This window comes from Cebus imitator, unplaced genomic scaffold, assembly GCF_001604975.1.
Source record: "Cebus imitator isolate Cc_AM_T3 unplaced genomic scaffold, Cebus_imitator-1.0 Scaffold51, whole genome shotgun sequence".
NCBI classification, from domain to species: domain Eukaryota; kingdom Metazoa; phylum Chordata; class Mammalia; order Primates; family Cebidae; genus Cebus; species Cebus imitator.
The window spans coordinates 7,041,630-7,062,008 of record NW_016107366.1 but is presented as its reverse complement, the minus strand read 5'-3'; the positions used below and the strand labels follow the sequence as shown (position 1 = coordinate 7,062,008).

The following is a 20,379-nucleotide window of genomic DNA, read 5'->3' as shown; positions in this document are numbered from 1 at the left end:
AAAAAAAAAAAAAAAAAGTCCTCAGGCCAGGCACAGTGGGTCACACTTGTAATCCCAGCACTTTGGGAGGCCGAGGCAGGCAGACACCTGAGGTCGGGAGTTCGAGACCAGCCTGACCAATATGAATAAACCCCATCTCTAGTAAAAATACAAAATTAGCCAGGCGTGGTGGCACATGCCTGTAATTCCAGCTACTCGGGATGCTGAGGCAGGAGAATCGCTTGAAACTGGGAGGTAGAGGTTGTGGTGAGCTGAGATTGCACCATTGCACTCTAGCCTGGGCAAAAAGAGTGAAACTCCATCTCAAAAAAAAGTCTCCCCAAGTGACTCTACTGTGCAGCCAGGGTCGAGAACCACTGCTATGCAAGTAAAGCACTTAGTGCCCAGGATGTAGTAAGGGCTCTATATACAGCAGCTATTGTGCATTCACTCATGCATGCACAAAACAAACATTTATTGAGCACTTACTTAAGCCAGGTTCTGGATTACGTGCCAGGCATCACCTGTTCACAGCAGCTGTCTGAATTTCTTTGTATACTATTCCTAGCATTGCTTCCAACAGAGGGATCGTGGGGTTCAGTGCTTTGTGAAGCCAGGACCCCAAGTCCATAACTCTGAGGAGAAGGTTTTACTGACAACAAGGAAAGGAGAAAAAGGCAGAAAATGTGCCCAGATCAAAGGAACCAAACCCTGAGTGTGGGAAGGGCAATCTGAGATCTCCAGGCCCTTACGGAGGTAGCAGGAGAAGACAGGGTGGGCTTCAGACTTTCTGTGGGCTCCTCTGTAAATATCTGTCCCTACAACACCCCAGCTTCCACAGCTGCGATGTGGATGGGCTCTCAGTGATTGGCTTGCTTGTTTTTAGCTGCAGAGCTCTTCGTTTAAATGAGACTTAATGGAACCCGAATTATTAAATGAAGTCTGAATTGCTTGGGTGTGAGTGTGTACATGAGTGAAGGTGAGTGTGTGTGGATGTGTGTTAGTGTGTCAGAGAGGGTCCATGAATAGAATGTGAGTGTGTGAGTATGCGCATGTGTCAGTGTGTGAGTTTGTATGAGTCTGGGATTAATGTGGATGGAGGTGCATGAGTCGGTGTATATTGGAGTATATAAACGTGTGTATAAGTATTTGTATCTCTGTGTGTTAGTTTGTGTGGCATGAACCTTTGAAAGTATGTGTGTGAGTGTGTATTATGAGTATGTGAACCTCTGAGTGTGTGTGAGAGAGTGGTGAGAATAACAGACTTGTGTATGTGTGGACATATAGGTGTGTGCATGTGTGCCTGTGTGTTATGTGTGGATGTATAAGTGTGCGCATGTGTGCCTGTGTGTTACGTGTGGATGTATACATGTGCCTGTGTGTTATGTGTGGATGTATACATGTGTGCCTGTGTGTTATGTGTGGATGTATAGGTGTGTGCATGTGTGCCTGTGTGTTACGTGTGGATGTATACATGTGTGCATGTGTGCCTGTGTGTTATGTGTGAATGTATAGGTGTGTGCATGTGTGCCTGTGTGTTATGTGTGGATGTACAGGTGTGTGCATGTGTTCCTGTGTGTTATGTGTGGATGTATAGGTGTGTGCATATGTGCCTGTGTGTTACGTGTGGACGTATACATGTGTGCATGTGTGCCTGTGTGTTATGTGTGGACATATAGGTGTGTGCATGTGTGCCTGTGTGTTAGGGCGTCAAGGGGCAGGACTTCTCCTGCTGAGGCCTCCTCTATGCCCCTCCCTCCCTCATCCCCAGCCCTGGAAAATGCTGCTGGAAACCCCCTGGTCTATGTGTCTACCCTGGCCCTGTCAGCAGTTCCATGTCCCTTTGGAATGCTGGGCCTGATGGCTTCCAGGAGTCATGGGCTGTACTGTAGAGTGTCCACTTGCAGCAGGTCACTGCACGCTCCCATCCAGTGCCCCTTATATGCCCCCGACAGGTCCCTTCTCCTCCGTGCCATTTTTCATGTGTTTTCCTCCGAGAGCTGAGCTGCGCCCTCCAGAGCTGCCTGCGGGTGGGGGTGATGACTCATTTTAGTTGATGTCATCCTCAGGATTCAAGGCCCTCAATGCACTCAAAGAGCCTTTGTTCCCCAAATGGAAAAGGAACATCCATACGCTGAGAGGCATTGATTACAAAACTTTTCCCAGATGCCCATGGCTGCTCACGCCTGCCCACATCTGCCGGCCTTCACTGTGCCACCTGGTCCACATGTTCCCTGGGGTGGCCCTGTGCCCAGGATCCAGGAACCTGAGGTTTGGGGAAGGGGGTAAAGGAAGGGACGTAAAGACCCCCAACGCAGCAAGACTGCAGGAACCACTGCTGCTTCCGGATATGGCTCTTCCACTGCAGCTAGCTGCTGCCAGGACCGAGGGGTTCGTGTGTGTTCACGTGCACGTGTGCACGTGTGAAGGGAGAGGTGGCGAGCAGAGCCTGGTCACAGGATGGGGGAGTCACTGCACGCTCTCAGCAGAGCTAGGTCACAGGATGGGGGAGTCACCCCATGCTCTCAGCAGAGCCGGGTCACAGAATCAGGGAGTCACCCATGTTCTCAGCAGAGCCAGGTCACAGAATGGGGCAGTCACCCCTGTTCTCGGCAGAGCTGGGTCACAGGATGGGGAAGTGACCCCATGTTCTCAGCAAAGCAAGTCGCAGGTTGAGGGAGTCATCACATGCTCTCAGCAGAGTCAGGTCACAGAATCGGGGAGTTACCCCATCTTAGCAGAGCCAGATCACAGAATCGGGGAGTTAGCCCATCTTAGCAGAGCCAGGTCACAGAATTGGGGAGTTACACCATGCTTTCAGCAGAGCTGGGTCACAGGATGGGGGAGTCACCATATGCTCTCAGCAGAGCTGGGTCACAGGCTGGGGGAGTCACCCACACTCTCTCCCTCCAGGCTGCTCTCCTCAGTTCCTTATCCACTGGGCCCGTTCATCAATTATGTTGCTGGTTCTCTCATGGCCAGCAGGTGGTTGTGAGGCTGAACGGAGATGCACTGACAGCTTGAGAGTGCCCGGTCCTGGTCAGCACCCAACCCAATGAGTGAGGACTCCCAGCGTTTACCAGGTGCCCCCTGCACACCAGGCCCTGTGCTAACCAGGGTTCTCACTGTGCTGTCCATTCTCAACACGGCTCTGTGAGCCAGATCCTCGTGCTGCCCCACTCTACAGATTAGGAGGCTACAGAGAGGCGAGGTGATCTGCGGAAGGCCTGTGGGTGGCAGACCCAGGACTAAGCTCAGTCTGTCTGATGCCAAAGCCCAGGCAATTAGCCCTTACCTGTGGCTGTCACCTGAGAGTGGGTATCAGATCAACGTAGGCCAGCCCCTAAAAGAGCCTAATTCCATGGGTCCAAGCAGGAGGAGCAGACCTCTGACTTTTAAAAGCTCCCAGGGTGACTCTGATATGTGGCTAGGGCTGTAACCTTCACACCATGCTACCCTACCTGGACCCATTTGAATCTTGACTCCAACTGCTTATTAACCTCATGGCCTTAGAACAGTAATTTCAGCCTCAGTTTTCTAACCTGTAAAATGGGGATAATAATGTCATCTGTCTCATAAAGAATCAAGTGTAAGGATGAACTGATTGGTGGAAAGCCCTTTGAACTGCACTTGGCATGCAGCAAGCCTGCAGAAAATTTTAGCTGCTGATGCTGTTGTCATTCTGTTCATTCAGAGTTCCCTCTGCCAGGCTCTGTGCTGGTGCCGAGGACTGAGAGTGTAAGTTGACATGGTCCATGCCCAGGAGCCCATGTCTAAGCATGTGAGAGCAAGGGGAACTAGCCACGTCTAAGCATGGGATAGCAAGGGGAACTGGCCACGTCTAAGCATGGGAGAGCAAGGGGAACTGGCCACGTCTAAGCATATGGAGAGCGAGAGGAAGTGGCATCATCTAAGCATGGGAGAGCAAGGGGCACTGGCCATGTCTAAGCACGTGAGAGCGAGGGGCACTGGCCATGTCTAAGCACGAGAGAGCGAGGGGCACTGGCCACGTCTAAGCACGGGAGAGCGAGGGGCACTGGCCACGTCTAAGCACGGGAGAGCGAGGGGAACTGGCCACGTCTAAGCATGTGAGAGCAAGGGGAACTGGCCACTGAGGGCAGATGGATAAGGGTGTCTGGGAGGAAGGATGGAGGGGACTGTGGGAATATGGAGGTGTGCAACTGCGCCTGGGAGAGCACAAGGAAAGCTTGGAAGGCAATGGGCTGTATCAGGCAGAGCCCAGCCTCACGTCTTCAGTGCTGGCTGCTGCACTGAGGACTCTGAGTAAGTGACTTCCTCTCTCTGGGGCTTGATTTCCTCCTCTGCAACGTGAGAGGCTGATCCCTGGGTTTTCCCCCTCCTGGCAGAAGGAACTGGTATGAGGATGCTTTGGAAACAGGAGAGGATGCTGGACAGGTGAGTACTACTTCTTCCTGCTGGTCTAAGTGCTTTTCAGCTGCTGGCCAGGAAAACCAAGCTTCAGCCAGGACCCCAGCTCCAGGCTTCCTCAAATCATCTTCTCAGTTTAGGTCAGAGGCTTGAGAAAGCAAGAACGAGAGAATAAGAGCAAGAGAGAAAGAGTGAGAGAGAAAGAGAGAGGGAGAGCGAGAGGGAGGAGAGCTCATACAGTAACTTCATTGAACAGGAAAATTCCTATGCTATATGTGAAAACCGGAAAAGAGAAGGAGGCGTTCTAAGTTTACATGTAGAAAAATGCTCTTCTGTAATTTAGAAAAATAGGGTCTTTGATTGTGGCCAAGCCAGGTCTCCTTTCTAAGTTGATCCAGGATTTGTTCCCTGGCAGGGAAACAGTTCTTTTTCTAAGAAACGCATCAGGGGATAGGTTTTTCTAAGAACCTCTCGCATCTTTGCTGGGTGCAGATGGATCCCCACGTACCTTGAGTTGTTTTGTGTTCATTTTCCTCGGGAAGGGAGTCAGGTGGAACCAGGAGCCCCTGAGACTCCAGCCTGGGTGGGGCTGAGTTTCCACACAGGCAAAGTTGTGACATTTTCCTGAGCACAGTGTTCGTTGCCTCTGGCCAGGCCTTGCTGGCCAAAGACAAGGAAATCTGGGGAGAGCTGGGTTTGTCCCCGCCCCTGTTGGATCATTTCTTCCAGGCCTGAAGGCTGTGGGCTGAAGGAACCGGCAGTTAGGGGTGGTTAGAAAAAGTGAAACACAGGCGGGAGACAAGGAGGAGGCAGGCGATGAGGCCGTCAGACCTGGCAAGGGCCTTCGGAAAACATTTAGTCCAAGGCTCTAGTTTTACAGATACTGAACCTGAGGCTCAGAGAAGGGAAGGGACTGCCCAAAGTCATACACCAAGTTGGTGGCAGAGTGCACCTTGCAGGCCGAGGTGCCTTCTACCACCTCATGCAACATCTGAGAGGTCAGGGTGTGGGTGAGGCTGACTTGTGTGTGGCCTGAGGGCAGAGTTGGGCCCAGCCAGGCGGGTGGGAGTTACAGGGAGAGCTGCCTCAGTTCAGCATGAAAAAGGACTTCTGAAGACTTCGAATTGTGCAGCAATGGTCAGGTGGCCGTGAGTGGAGAGAGCAAGTGGAAGCCATGTGGTTCTGGATGGGTGTGCATCGTAGGGGGCTCCCCATCAAATGGTGAGCTGCACTGTCCTGCCAGAGTCTGCGGCTGCTGAGCTCCTGTCCCTCCAGGGAGGTGGGAGAAAGGGAAGTCACATGCTAGGAGGTGTGATTTAGACATACCCAGGGTCCTCCGGGGCCATCTCTCTGTAGGGGTGTCCAAAGGGGAGGGAAAGAACAATCCTAGGAGATGCAAGAACCCAACCCTCCCAACTCACTGGCAGAACAAGCTGGCAAAGGGCAAGGAAGAAGGACACGTGGCTTCTCTGAGGTCTGACCCCCATGCCACAGGTGCAGAGGAAGAGAATTGGACCTCCTCTCTCCCCAGGGGCTGAGTGCCAGGAAATTCAGGTGCCAGGAGCCCTTCTGGGGTCCCAAGGGCAGTCCCCCCACTTTACATACCCTCCTCCTACTGGTCCAGCCCCAGGCCACAGGCAGTATAGGGTCATCTGGACCCCCTGAGCCCCGGCCCCCCAGTGGGAATACACGACCCGCTTGCAGGAGTCACCGTGTCCCCGTTTAAGCTGACTGAAGTGTGTCTTTAGAGACGTGTGTGGGAATGGGAGGGGTGCTGGAGGGGCACCTTCGACTGTTTCCCAGCACTCGGAGCAGGGAAACAGCAGAAGACGGAAAGGAGGCTTTGTGGGTTCTAGGCCTGGCTTGGCCACAATCACTGCATGGCCTCAGACCTGCTCTCTTGGGTCCCTTACAGACCTCTCGCTTTAAGTCTGTTGGATCCCGGTTCACAGCCCAGGGGGAAAACCTTTCTTGCGGTTGGTGGAAGCGCAGTTCCCGTAGAGGCCGCCAGGGGCCGCTGCCGCGCACAGTCGCGGGGCGTCTTCGGCCTCCCTCGCGCCTCCATCGGGGTCATCTCCGTAGGGCTCCTTCACCGGCAGCCAGAGGAACGAACGCTCCTTAGCCTCCTCTGGCCTTAAATGCTAACTAGCGCGAGCGCTGGGCTCAGGTCCCGGACGATCATCTGTGAGAGGCAGCTTTGCAAAGCCAGCTACAGTTCCCTAGGGAGGCAAGGCTCCAAAGCTCAGGCTAGTCCTGGGCACTGCTTCAGGACCCCACAGATGGAAGGACTGATCCAGCCCGCCGCACGGAAGGGGAAACCGAGGCCCAGGGGGGTAGAGGAAGTGCCAGATGATGTCCCTGAGCCTGTGGCAGGGAGGAGGAGGAGACGTGAGGGTTCATTCCTGTTCTTCATCTCTGGCCAGATCGCTGTCATCTGTGTGGAAGGAAAACCTGAATCCTGCTGTTTGTTCCTTCATGGCTGGGATTACGCCTGGTTTCCATGGAAACTGGCTTTGGACCCTTGGGAGGAAAGTCACACCCTGCCCTGACTGCTCAGATTTTCCTCTGCCTCTGAAGCTGTCTGATTTCTCCTCTCTGCATCCTGGGGAGGGGGCCACTCCAAAACTGCACTTTGGAGTCTGAGCTAGATTTGAGAGAGGCAGGTCAAGGTTGTCTCTCCCTGTCTCTGTTCCTTGGCTCTGTGGGTGTTTAGAGGAAGGGGGAATAACTTCAATCCTTTTTGCAGAGTGAGAGTGGGGCTCCCAAGTGTTGGGGTGCAGCTGAGCCAGACTGGAAAGATTCATATGTGAGAAGATGGGGAAGGGTGATATCACTAGAAGGAATAGCATGAGTGAAGGCAAAGAGAGGGCGAGGGGGAGAATGAGGAGATAAAGCAGAGGGATTCTCGAGTGGAATTTTGCTTTTATGCTGATGGCACTGGGGAGCCATTGAAGACTTTGGAGCTTGTAGTATGAGCAGATAACTGCTAATAGTTACCTAGATAGTGAGCTGCTTGAGTGCACATATTCCAGACTTAGCTCCATGTCTCCAGCACTCCATAGGCACAATGTGGGGGCTTGAGAAATATGATCAAATTCATGATTTGGAAAAGTAAGTTGAAAACCTCCCATCGGAAATGCAGCCATCTCTAAGCATTAATGAAGGGAGAGAATAAGACTGGTCAGATGTAGCCCCAGGAGGTGTTTGAAAGCAGTGGAAATACATAGAATAAATCACAGTGGATGTGGCTCTGAGAGGCCACCTGGTCTAACTCTCTGATGGGGAAACTGAGGTCAGGGAGGGGGAGCAGCTGGCCCAAGGTCACAGACGGAGCCTTGAACCTGAGTCCTGCCTCCCCTTTCTAGGCCTCTTCTTGCCCCATGGATTCATGCCTCCCAGATGGGCTCCCTGGGCCAGCGGACCCAGCATCATTGAGGTGGGAGGGTGCCTGGACTTTCAGGTGATGGATGAGCATGCAGTGAGGTCATTGTGGGATGTCGGACTGGAGCCCAACCTCAGTGACTCTTGCCAGGGCTGCAGACTGTGAGCCTGGCACCTTCGATTCTGGTATGCCTAGGATTTAGTTCAGCCAGCAAACACTTTCTGAGGATCTGCTCAGGGACAGAGCCTGGGTGTGGGGGAGACAGGGAGAAGTGGATCCCAGTTCCTACACTTAAGGAGGTTCCAAGATGGTAGGGTCTGACACCTCTGTGATGTAATGCCATATATGCTACGTAGAGTCAGGGCCAAGTGCAGGAGCAGGAATGCGCAGACTACCTGGTAGGGGGATCCAAGAAAACTTCTTGGAGGAGGTGGTGACATACCCTGAGAAATGTGGAGCAGTTCCTCAGGTGGAGGGAACAGCATACACAAAGTCTTGGAGGTGTAAAAGGTAGGACCCACCTGGGCAACGTGAAACCCCATCTCTACTAAAAATACAAAAATTAGCTGGACATGGTGGCATGCACCGGTAGTCCCAGCTACTCAGGAGGCTGAGGCAGGAGAATTGCTTGAAGCTGGAAGGCGGAGATTGCAGTGAGCTGAGATCGCACCACTGCACTCCAGCCTGGTGAGACTGTCTCAAAAAAAAAAAAAAGAAAGAAAAAAAGAAAAGAAAAAGGTAGGACCCATTCAGAATACCTTGAGTTTTGAGTTTTCCAGTATGGCAACTGCATGGGGAAATAGCAGGGTAACAATAATAGTGAAAGAAAAGGAAGCTACCATTTATTAAGTGCTATGTGTGCTAAGCAGTGTGCTAAACACTTTAGGTATATTATTTTATTTAAGTCACACAACTGTCCTCTAAGAGAGGTATTATTATCCGGGGATAAGTGTGGGCTGCTTCCAAGAATCCTCAGCCTGGAGGGTTCCATGATCAGCCCCCATCAGCATGCTCCACGCCAGTCCCCAATCCCCTCCAAAATGGTGGGATGCCTTCCCACCAGCTGTGATCTCCACCCTCCTCCCTTCCTGCCCAGCACAGAGCCATCCCAGGTCAAGCCCATGGACCCAGTTGCTGGGCCTGTTTGTCTTGGCTCCATGGCTTCTCCCCTCCCTGGTGGCTGCCTGAGCAGGTGGCCCTTCTGCTGGAGGCCAAGGGGAAATGAGCCAGCGGCCCAGGCGCAACCATGAGGGAGCATGGGTCACTCCAGGCCAGGGGTCGTCCCCCACCGTGCCATGCCATGGGACAGTGCATGTGGACGGATGTGGTGGGGGTTGCTGAGAGCGGGGCTGGGCTGCTGGGCTGACTTGGGCTTGCTCTAGATTCATGGCTGGGCTCCCTCTTGGCGGACCTTGTGGAAACAAGGCCTGTGGGCCAGCGCCTATCCATGTGTCCTGTCTTGAATGGCTGAGGCAGAGGGGGCTGGAGGGCAGGCGGGTTAGGAAGGGATCTTTTTTGCAGACTTTGGTTTTTCTAAGCTTATACCTTGCATTTCCCTTGTGTCATCTCATTGAATACCCACGTGGGAAGTGTGCAAGGGCCTCCCCTGATCACCAGGATGACATTACCCGAAGGCTTCGTGTTTGGTAAAGGACAAAGGCGGGATCTCATCACAGCTGTGTCTGAAGTGGAGTATGTTCTCTGCTGCAGGCTGCCTCCTTTGCCCCCTCTCCAGCTGACCAACCACCGGCCAGGATCTGGAGAGGTCGGGGGCTATGGGAGGGCACCCGCTCTGGGACTCATGGTTCCAAGTTTCTGTCTACCCTTGCTTTGCTGCCCCATCTGTCACATCCTGGCTGTGCCCCTGGTCATGGAAGTCTCCCTGAACATCACTTTCCCAGTCTATAAAACAAGGATGTTGGATAGATTCACAAATTTTTGTTTTTAAGCAGGCTGCTGGGCATAAGAATTCCCAGAATTGCCACGCACAAGCCTGGATCTACCAGCCATGGGACGCACTGGGCTGCTTTAAGCAATGAGCCTTCTAAGTCGGAGCCTCTCAGGCCCTTCCCCCAGTGTCCCCTGAACCCCACCTGGCCCTGGAGCCCCCAGAGACCACCACTTGGAAACAAGCCACAGGCTGTGAAGCTCTGGCGCTTTTACTGTCTGTGGCACCAGGAATTTTCCCAGCAGAAAGAGGCTCCCCCTCCTGCTCGCAGCAGGAGAGAGAGAGGAAGTAGAGGAAAAGCTTTTTACTGGATTGGATAAGTGAAGAAGAAAGCAGAGCGATCAGTAGGGTGTTTGCGGTTTTGTTTTGTTTTTATCTTTAAAGCGTGGAGTGGAGAAAAGAAATCTCAGTGGGATGTTTGCTTCTCTTTGTTTCTTTTTCTTCTTTCTTATTTCTTTCTGTACAAAGATAAGCTGTATCTGAGTAAGGGCAAGCAAGAATAGGTTTTATGATTTCTAAAAGTGGATTCAAGCAGTTAATCTCTTTAAAAATATGTAAATGTCTTTGCTTTTCATACTGCGTATATGCTGTAAAATAGAAAAAGTATAAAAGAGTGTCCAGTGAAAAGCAAGTCTCCCAGCCCCCAGCCACCAGCTTCCTTCCCTGGAGACAGCCCCTGGCCCCAGTTTCTTGTGTATTCTTCTAGAGATATTGTAATATATGTATTTAAATATATCTTCTGTATTTAATTTATATTAGCACATATATTTCCAATTGATAGCAATTCAGTTCTGTACCTTGTTACTTTGTCTGTTTTTACATAATACGTCTTGTTGATTGTTTCATTATTAGTACGTAAAGAATCACATCTTTTGAAAGGCTGGCTTGGATTTCACTGTGTGAACCTATCATAATTTATTATTTTCTTAATCATTCCCAAAGATAGAAATTTTAGGTAAATTGAAACCACAACTCAGTGAATATTTTTGTACGTACTTTGTGTTTCACATACGTAACTTTATCTGTTAAAAAAATTCATAGAAGTATGACTGCTGGGTCCATGAGTACATGCGCATTTGTCATTTTGATAAATGTTATCGAATTGCCTCCCACGACGTTATACCAATTTATGTTCCCGTCAGCCACGCAGGAGAGGGCCCGCTGCCTTAAACTCTGCCAACACAGCATATTCCCATCTTTGCCAATCTGATAGGGAAATGGTATCTCTTTGTAATCTTAACTTGTCTTTCTCTCTTTATGAATGAGGTTAAGTATTTTTCATACTTTTAAGAGCCATTTTAATTCCTTTTACTGTGTCTAGAATTTCCTATTCTTTGCCCATTTTCCTTTTGGGTATTCATTTGCTTTGCATATTAGAGAAATTGGTTTGTTGTCTGTGATTTATGTAGCAAATACCATTTCATGGATTTGGGGGTTTCTTTGACATTGTGGGGATTATCATTACTGTTATTTTTTGTTATGCAGAACTCTTTTACTTCTATGTGGTCAAATTTAGCCAGATTTACCAACCTTTTAACTAAAATTAATTTCTGTTTTAAAGCAAGTTGTAAACTAGAGAGGATAAGCATTCAACTGAGAATCAAATCTGAATTCATGGCCAGCAAATACTTTCTTTCTCTCTATTAAGCTTAGTTTAGTCTTTTCTAAAATGAGGGGGTTAGATGCTGGGTGCAGGAGCTCACACCAGTAATCCCGCACTTTGGGAGGCCGAGGCAGGAGAATCACTTGAGTCCAGGAGTTCGAGACCAATGTAGGCAACATAGTGAGACCCTGTCTCTACAAAAAATGGAAAAATTAGCTGAGTGCGATGCTGCATGCCTATAGTCCCAGCCATTTGGGAGGCTGAGAGGTGGAAGGATCATTTGAGCCTGTAGGTCGAGGCTGCAGTGAGCTGTGATCATGCCTCTGCATTCCCACCTGGGCAACAGAGCAACGCTCTGTCTCATTTAAAAAATAAAAATAAAAAAAGAGGGGATTCGACAATATGTACAGATTCATTCGTTCATTCATGCGCTCCTCAGCCCTGGGCTGTTACCGAGAACACAGATGGCCCAATGGGAAGAGAGACAAGTGACCCAATAGTAACACACAGGGGCTATGATAGAGGACCCCAGTGTGCACGGAGAGGGCTTCTAATGCAGTCCCCAGAGGGGATGGTGTGGGTGCAGGAGGTGAAGCGAGATTTTAGGGGAAACGAGGCCTGGGCTGATAAGTCGGAGTCATTCAGGCAAAATAACTGGGCTGGGCTGGGGCAGATGGCAGAGAGGAAAGCATTCCTGGCAGGGGTGGGAGGCCCTGGGACAGCACGGGCCACTCCAGGGACTGTGTCAGGCGTGTCAGGGAGTAGGGAGGGCAGCTGGGTCCTGCCACAGAGGGCCTCTTGGGCCAGGTGGCAGTAGCCTGGTCAGCCCAGCCCTGAGGGCCATGAATAATCATATTTCACAGAAGGCTTGTAAGCAGGACAGCAACAGGATCAGATGTGCCCTTTTGTCGAGGGAGGGTTAATTATTTTTGTAAAAATTGTGTGAAATATTTTCCATGAAAGTTGCCGTAAAGAAAAATACAAGGAATGCTTATTTGAATACCACCTAAACAATTAACACCGTCACTCCAGGCGAAAAGCCCCATGGACCTCTCCCAAATCGCATCTCTCTGCCTCCCCTAAATGTTGGCAAGAATACGCTGCTGGTGGGTGTGCAACATGTCACAGTTGCTTCAGAAAACAATTCTGCAACATTCAGGAAAGTTGCAGGTGCACATACCCATATTATCCAATAATTCTACTTCCAGCTGGGGGAATTACCTGCACAGGTAAGCACGAGGAGATGTGTATAAGGGAGTCCGTGGCAGTATCCTTTGTAATATTGATGGAAACCTCACTTTCCACCAACAGAAATGTGAATCAACCCATTGTGGCTTCTTTATACTGCAGAGTACTGTTGTGAAAATATAAGGTCAAGTCTGGATGCAGTAGCTCGTGCCTGAAATCCTAGCACTTTGGGAGGCCAAGGCTGGCGGATCACTTGAGCTCAAGAGTTCAAGACCAGCCTGGCCAACGTGGCAAAACCATGTTGAAACAGATAGAGTTGTATCAGGTGACCTCTGAGGTTCTTTTCTAAACCAGCAAGTCTAGGATGATGATGATGATGATGATGATGGTGATGATATCTACCTTTTATTTTCTTTTTTTGAGACAAGGTCTTACTCTGTCACCCAGGCTGGAGTGCAGTGGCGTGATCTTGGCTCACTGCAGCCTTGACCACCCAGGCTCAAGCAGTCCTCCCACCTCAACCTCCTGGGTAGCGGGTACTACTGGTACACACCACCACTACAGGTGCACACCACCTGGCTTTTTTTGTTGTTGTTTTGTAGAGATGAGGTCTCACTATATTGCCTAGACTGGTCTTAAACTCCTGAGCTCAAGTAATCTTCACTCCTTGGCCTCCCAAAGTGTTGGGATTGCAGTTGTGGGCCACAGCATGTCCAGCTATGATATACACCATTTTTTAAGCATTTCTCATGTGCCAGCTCTTTGTATTATGTCCTTTAATCCTCACAGTGATCCTCTGGGCTAATTACTCACCTTCTTTTAAATTTAATTTTAAACATAGATAGCATAAAATTTGCCATTTTAACCATTTAACCACCAAGTGCCTCATATTATTCTTTATACTGTATTTTTTGTTTAACCTAAATATTTCATAGTAATTGAGGTTAGTGCTGGCAGTGAGCAGCCTTCTCTGTGCGTGTTGTGGAGTCAGGGTAGGGGCATGGCAGTCAGGGTGTCTCCCTCTCCCAGCCACCAAGTACATGTGGGAAATTTGAGTTCCTGGACCCCCTGGAGTCTTGACTGCATCCTTCTTGCTGCTGAAGGGTCACTGATATGGTAGGCAGTCACTGATATGATATGGAAGGGTCACTGATATGGTAGGTGGAGCCCCACCCACAGCCCCCATAGAGACTCCCCGATCTCAGTGAGGCTGCGGCAATGAATCAGCCAGAAATCACACCAGCCATAGCTCGAAAATGTCTTGCCTCTTACTAGCTGGGTAACCTTGGGCCAGTCAGCTCATCTTTCCAAGCCTCAGTTTTTCATCTGCAAAATGGGATAATAGCAGTTAATGTCCAGGGCTACTGTGAGGACTAAGTAAAATTATGTATGAAAACCACGTTGTTATTCCACTTTATAAGAGAGCTCAAGGGCACAGAGGCAGGTTCCCATGTCAGCCTCACTTTCCTGGTCAGTGCTGCAGGAGTGATCATCCCTGCCCATTGACCTCTGGAGGTCGTTCAGTGGATATAATAAAAATAAAGAATAGTGAATGTTTGTTGCATTGCTACTGTTACTGACCAGGGGTTTCCATGGACGGTCTCATTTAGTCATTCTTTTGGAGCTCATTCTAGTGCCTTGTATGATAGAGGAAGACACTCAGACTTGGAGTGGTTCAGTGACTCACTCGAGGTCACACAGCTACTTAGCTGTGTCTAGTAAGACAGTGGCAAGTTGGGTAAACTGGAAAATAGGCTGATTCCTCAGATAGGGCTTTTCTTAGAGGGGCCCTCCAGTGTTTGGGGTTTTCTCTGGAGACCAAGTCCCCAGACACTACTCAGGTTCTCAATGGCCTCTGGCCTTTGGCTGTAACCCACACAGCCACCAAGTGAGTCTGCCCTGCCCTCTGGCCTCTGGAAGAGGACACCGCTCGATTCTGATCCTCACTCATTTCAGGCCTCCTTATCTGGTTGAATCCTCAGGATCCGGCTTCTCTTCCGAGGCCAAGAGGTGTGACTTGTCTGTTGTCCTGGCTGCAGAGGTCTCATACCCCTCTCCCTGGGACCTGCCTTCCTAGCTCACTGCTGGTACCTTGGACATCAACTCAGGAGTGGGTGCATGTTGCTGCAAGCCATTCTGCAGTCTTTTCCTGAGGAAAATAGTTGGACGCACCAATATTCTCGAGCCTGGGTCCTTTTCAGGACACCATAATGGAGCTCAGGCATTTCTCCCAGCCAGGTGTGGCGGCATAGTCTCTGGGGTCAGATGCTCTGGGTTTGAAACCTGTGTGCAACTTACCTTAAGCAAATTTGTTCATTTCTCTAAGCCTCAGTTTTCTCGGAAGTAAGAGGGGAATAAGAGTACCTAACCTCATTGGCTTGTTGTAAGGATTACACAAGCTACTGTATGTCTAATGTATGTACAGAGCTTAGAGCAGGGCCTGGTACAGAGAGAACTTAGGGAACGTGGATGATGGTGGTGGTAGTGGTGATGGTGATGATGATGATGATGATGACAATGACACAAATTTCAGTTGTCCTGAGGCTTGGGAACACTTCACCCTGTCCCTGATTTTCCCCTTACACTTGCTTAAGGTACTTAAACAATAGACCTCATTCAAAACAAAACAAACCTATCCATTTTTTTTTTTAAGGGCTGTCACTCTGTCAGCCAGCCTGGAGTGAAGTGGTGCGATCTCAGCTCACTGCAACCTCTGCCTCCTGGGTTCAAGAGATTCTCCTGCCTCAGCCTCCCAGGTAGCTGGGATTATAGGCATGCACCAGCACGCCCAGCTAATTTTTCTATTTTTAGTAGAGATGGGGTTTCACCATGTTGGCCAGGCTGGCCTTGAACTCCTGACTTCAAGTGATCCACCCACCTGGGCCTCCCAAAATGCTGGGATTACAGACATTAAGCCACCATGCCTGGCCCCTATTCAGTTTTATAGTGGGGGAAAAAATCTCCAAATTGATGGGGGAACATCATGTATTCTAGGGATTATTCATAAGTGTTTTCCAAACTGCAGGTCATGAACCATTAGTTCAGCCCACTAAAATCAATTTAGTAGTTCATTTCCAGCATGTTTAAAAAAAAAAAAAAAAAAGAGTAATTAAATGGAAAAAACATATTTGAGGGCCTGGTGAGTATTAAGTCAATAATGTTTTATGAAACTTTTGTTTGTTTACACTTTTATATTGGGTTGCAATGTAAATACATTTCTTATTGTGAGTCATTGTCAAAAACATTTGAAAAACAACCATTTCGGAACTACAGTTTCAGTGGGGTTCCTGAGTGATCTTGTTTCATCTGTGACTGCGTTTATTCCTCATTTTCAAGCATAGTGGAATACACCTGTAAAGCATGACCTCTCTCTCCATCCCTGCAGAGTCGGCTTCCCAGGGTCACCTGGACCTCACACAGCTCATCGGTGTCCCGCTGCCCTCCTCCGTATCCTTTGTCACAGGCTATGGTGGCTTCCCAGCCTACAGCTTTGGGCCTGGTGCCAACGTCGGCCGCCCAGCCAGGACCCTCATCCCATCCACCTTCTTCAGGGACTTCGCCATTAGCGTCACGGTGAAGCCCAGCAGCACCCGCGGCGGCGTGCTCTTTGCCATCACTGACGCCTTCCAGAAGGTCATTTACCTGGGCTTGCGGCTCTCGGGTGTGGAGGATGGCCAGCAGCGGATCATCCTCTACTACACGGAGCTGGGCTCCCATGTGTCCCAAGAGGTTGCCGCCTTCTCGGTGCCCGTGATGACCCACAGGTGGAACCGCTTCGCCGTGATTGTCCAGGGTGAGGAAGTGACCCTCCTCGTGGACTGTGAGGAGCACAGCCGCATTTCCTTCCAGCGGTCCTCCCGGCCTTTGGCTTTCGAGTCCAGCGCTGGAATCTTCGTGGGCAATGCTGGAGCTACAGGGCTCGAGAGATTTACCGTGAGTCAAAGTCCCACTCCAGGCAGATCAGGGAGGTGGATGGATACAGACTCACCATGCAGTAAATGGAGCAACTGTTATTGTTATTATTTTATTCTTATGTCCTCCAAGAGGCATACATGTTATGGTGAGAAAGAACACTAGGCCTGGAACCCCAAAACCTAGATTTCCATCCTCAGTTTTCAACTCAGCTTGTGGATTTGAGACAGTTATCTGAATTCTCTGATCCTCTCTGTTTTCTTATCTGTAAGTGGAGATAAGAAAACCTACCCCACAGGCTTCTAAGTCAAATAAGCTAACCTGTGTGAAAGCACTTTGTACATTTTAAGATTTTATATAAAAGAGCCAGGTTTGTCATATCCCTGACTGGTTTGATCTTTGGATATGGGTGACAGTTGCACTTAAGTAATTTCTGAAAACGTGGGATACCCCAGAATACCAGAGTGAGAGGTAGCTTCTCTCTCCTTTTGGGCAATATGCACTTAAAAAAAAAATTAAACTGGCTGGGCATGGTTGTTCACGCCTGTAATCCCAGCACTTTGGGAGGTCCAGGCGGGTGGATCGCAAGGTCAGGAGTTTGAGACCAGCCTGGCCAATATGGCGAAACCCCATCTCTACTAAAAATACAAAAATTAGTCGGGTGTGGTGATGGACGCCTGTAGTCTCAGCTATGTGGGAGGCTGAGGCAAAAGAATCGCTTGAACCCGGGAGGCAGTGGTTGCAGTGAGCCAAGATCCCGCCATTGCACTCCAGCCTGGGTGACAGAGCGAGACTCTGTCTCAAAAAAAAAAAAAAAAAAAAAATTAACTGACTTTACTATCAAAATGGGCTTTTATGAACAAGGCATTCTGAAGATTGCTAGGTTATCACAGTTATTCATTTAGGCAGCATGTGTATTTACGAATGCCTCACTGGTGAACAGGACAGTCCTGCGGGGTGGAGCTTGGGTTATTTGGAGTTGAGTGGAAGACACTGGAGAATGCTAAGAAATTAAAATCTGATGGGCAGTTTTTAATTGCTCACTTTGGGGGCCTTGTGGAGAGGAAGCTGTCAGATGTGGGGAGAGGGGTTGAGAGTGGAGGTAGGGAGGCTGTGGCAGCCCTTTTTGGGACTAGGCCTTCAAGCACAGAAGCTTTGAGCTATAGGGGAAAGAACTTTCTGGGAGAGGGAGATGTGTGTTTCAGGGCCTGCCACTGACAAGCCGGGGACCTGGACATAGGAGGCTGCTGTGGTGTCCACACTTGAACGCAGTGCTCCCCAAGGACCTGTCTGGCCCAGGGGTCAGTATGATACTGGCCCAAGAAGAGTCCCCTCATAACTGAGAGTGGGCCAGGAGGTGGCCTGGCTTTGTCATTGAGGCCACAGGCAGTACCTCCTCATTCCCATGCTTCTACTTGTTCTTCTCCATTACAAGAACAATCATGTCTTCCACTGGCCGTCATGCTGTGAACATGCACACCGTGGCTTCTGATCCTGTCTTTTCCCCCAGGGCTCCATCCAGCAGCTCATTGTGCACCCTGACCCCAGGACTCCCGAGGAGCTGTGTGACGCTGAAGAGTCGTCGGTGAGCTCCCCCGTACCCCACAGTGGGCCTTGCAACCCAGCATCCGGGCGGCCTGGGGAGGGCTGGATGCCCAGACAGTGGCGTGGAGTTTTTGAAACCTCTCATTTTGGCAAGTGCTGCCTCGAGTCCTATTTTGGGCTTTTGGCGTGTTTTCACTTTTGAAAGAGCTTCAGCCATCTCTGGTGCAGGGAGCTGTGTTTCTTATAAGGTGTCAGGATCTTCCATGGCTGTGGCCTTCAGTGGCCTGCTTTCCAGCCTTCTTGCCAAAAAATGGTGTCAGGATTCTAAAATCAAAGTTAAAATGAGATATTCTGGGAGTAAATTCCTATAAAAACAATCCTCAACTTAGCTTTTATGCTTGGCAAATGAATCCACTCCTAAGCTGGGGATGGAGTGGTAGGGAGGAGGAAAAAAAAGATAACTCCTTCCACCCTCCCTCCTTCCCTTCCTCTAAGGGTGGACTGAGCACCTGCTGGGTACCATTCCTGGGCAGGTGCTGGAGATAAAGGAATAAACTGGGAACTGTCCCCCGCTCAAGCTGCTCATACACACTCCCATACCCAAATACGATGACAGAGCTGAGCGTGATGGGAACTCGGGAGGTCCACAAACCCAAACTCAACGTGTCAGGTGGGAGCAGGAAGAGAAAAGAGGAGGAACTCGAAGCGAGTTAAGGAGCAGGTAATGCCTGACCAATGACAAGCAAGGGTGAGGCCTCCCAGGGAGAAGGGGTCCCAGGAGGCAGTCAGAGGTGAGCAGAAGATAGCACATTCTGCAATTCCTATTGTTCTTTGGGTGGCATCAACCCCACAACAGAACACAAATTGATTTTGTTAACTTCGTAAAAAACAAAATGCTGTCGATTCCAATAGAAAGCCCAAGGGGTGGAATTTGGGCCCATGAGAAGGCCTGTGCTCCGTGAGCCAGTGGTCCCAGGCTGACAGTCATGTGATGCTTCGTAGCAAAGTCTCACGTTCGCCTCTGCATTGCCATTAATACTGAAAAAGCAGAAACAACCCAACAGTCCAAGAATAAGGGATTGGTTACAAAATCACGGCCCTCGGGCTCCTTGTCTGCCTTTAGGAGGCTAATTAATTAGAAAGACTAGGTAGCGACAGGAAGTCATGCTTCGGCTGTAACGGTTCCCAGAGCAACATTCCAATGACAGCCTCACAAAGGTTGGGAGAGTGGTGGGGACCTGGATAGAATGAAAGTTGGTATGTTAAAGAGAGTGTGAAATGATTGTGTATTTTGTTTGAGTAATAAAATGTGGAAGGAAATAAAATGAATAACCAGGCCGGAGCAATAACTCATGCCTGTAATCCCAGAACTTTGGAAGGCCGAGGTGAGTGGATCACTTGAGGTCAGGAGTTCAAGACCAGCCTGGCCAACATGGTGAAACCCAGTCTCTACTAAAAATACAAAAATTAGCCAGGCATGGTGGCATATGCCTATAGTCCCAGCTACTCCTGAGGCTGAGGCAGGAGAATAGTTTGAACCCAGGAGGCAGAGTTGGCAGTGAGCAGAAATCATACCACTGCACTCCAGCCTGGGTGATAGAGTAAGAGAGACCCTGTCTCAAAATAAATAAAGAAATAAAACAACCAACCAAGCATGCACACTGCACATACACTGTCTCCTTAACCCCATTCTGTCTCTGCCTCTGATAGATGCACACACACACACACACGTCGTTCCTCTATAGGAGAGCTGGTTTGTCAGTTTTTGTGACTTTCCCAGTTGTTCAACTCTTATGGGCCCTGCCTGCTCTACCCAGTATGTGGCACGGCTTGTCTCCACACAGGCATCTGGAGAAACCAGCGGACTGCAGGAGACAGACGGAGTAGCTGAGATCTTAGAAGCCGTCACCTACACTCAAGCCCCGGTGAGTACTGGGATGCTGTGCCATGTGATCTTGGTCAGCTTTTAGCAGGCTGAGAATTACTGGAGGGGGCTCAGAGCCCTGGGTCTGACCTCTCTGTTTTCAGACCTGTGAGCTTAATCGTTGACTTATCTGGGGAGGTCAGGAAAGTCCCAGCCAATGGGCATTTTGCAGTATCCTCAAGTGAACTGGAACACCAGCTACCTCAGTGCCACCCTGTGCTTGTGACCATGAGAGGGCTGTCAAGGGCAAATGTTGTGCTCTTTTGCTGTGTAGCCTTGGGTAAAAACCCTGTGACCCTGGGTAACTTACTAAACCACTCTGAACCTCGACTCTTCTTCCAAGAATGGTGATTCTAACAGTCCTATCTCATAGGGTTCTTTCCAGGGTTAGATGATGAAGTGCAGGGACAAGCCTTAGCCCAGTACCTGGCACGAGGGAAATGGCCCTGAACGATGGCTGTCTTACATTTGCTCAGGGCTCCAGCTGTGAAAACACAGTCAGACCTTCA

The 20,379-nt window shown here is 49.8% G+C and overlaps 1 protein-coding gene across 1 annotated transcript in view; it reads left to right on the top strand.

Annotated features, from left to right (window-relative positions):
* Positions 1–20,379, top strand: part of COL15A1 (collagen type XV alpha 1 chain) — a 115,436-nt gene that overhangs the window by 22,948 nt on the left and 72,109 nt on the right. Inside the window, exons 3-5 of the mRNA XM_017527723.2 lie at positions 15,875–16,422; positions 17,912–17,986; positions 19,791–19,871. Coding sequence (XP_017383212.1) covers positions 15,875–16,422; positions 17,912–17,986; positions 19,791–19,871 — 704 coding nt within the window. The remainder of the gene's footprint in view (positions 1–15,874; positions 16,423–17,911; positions 17,987–19,790; positions 19,872–20,379) is intronic.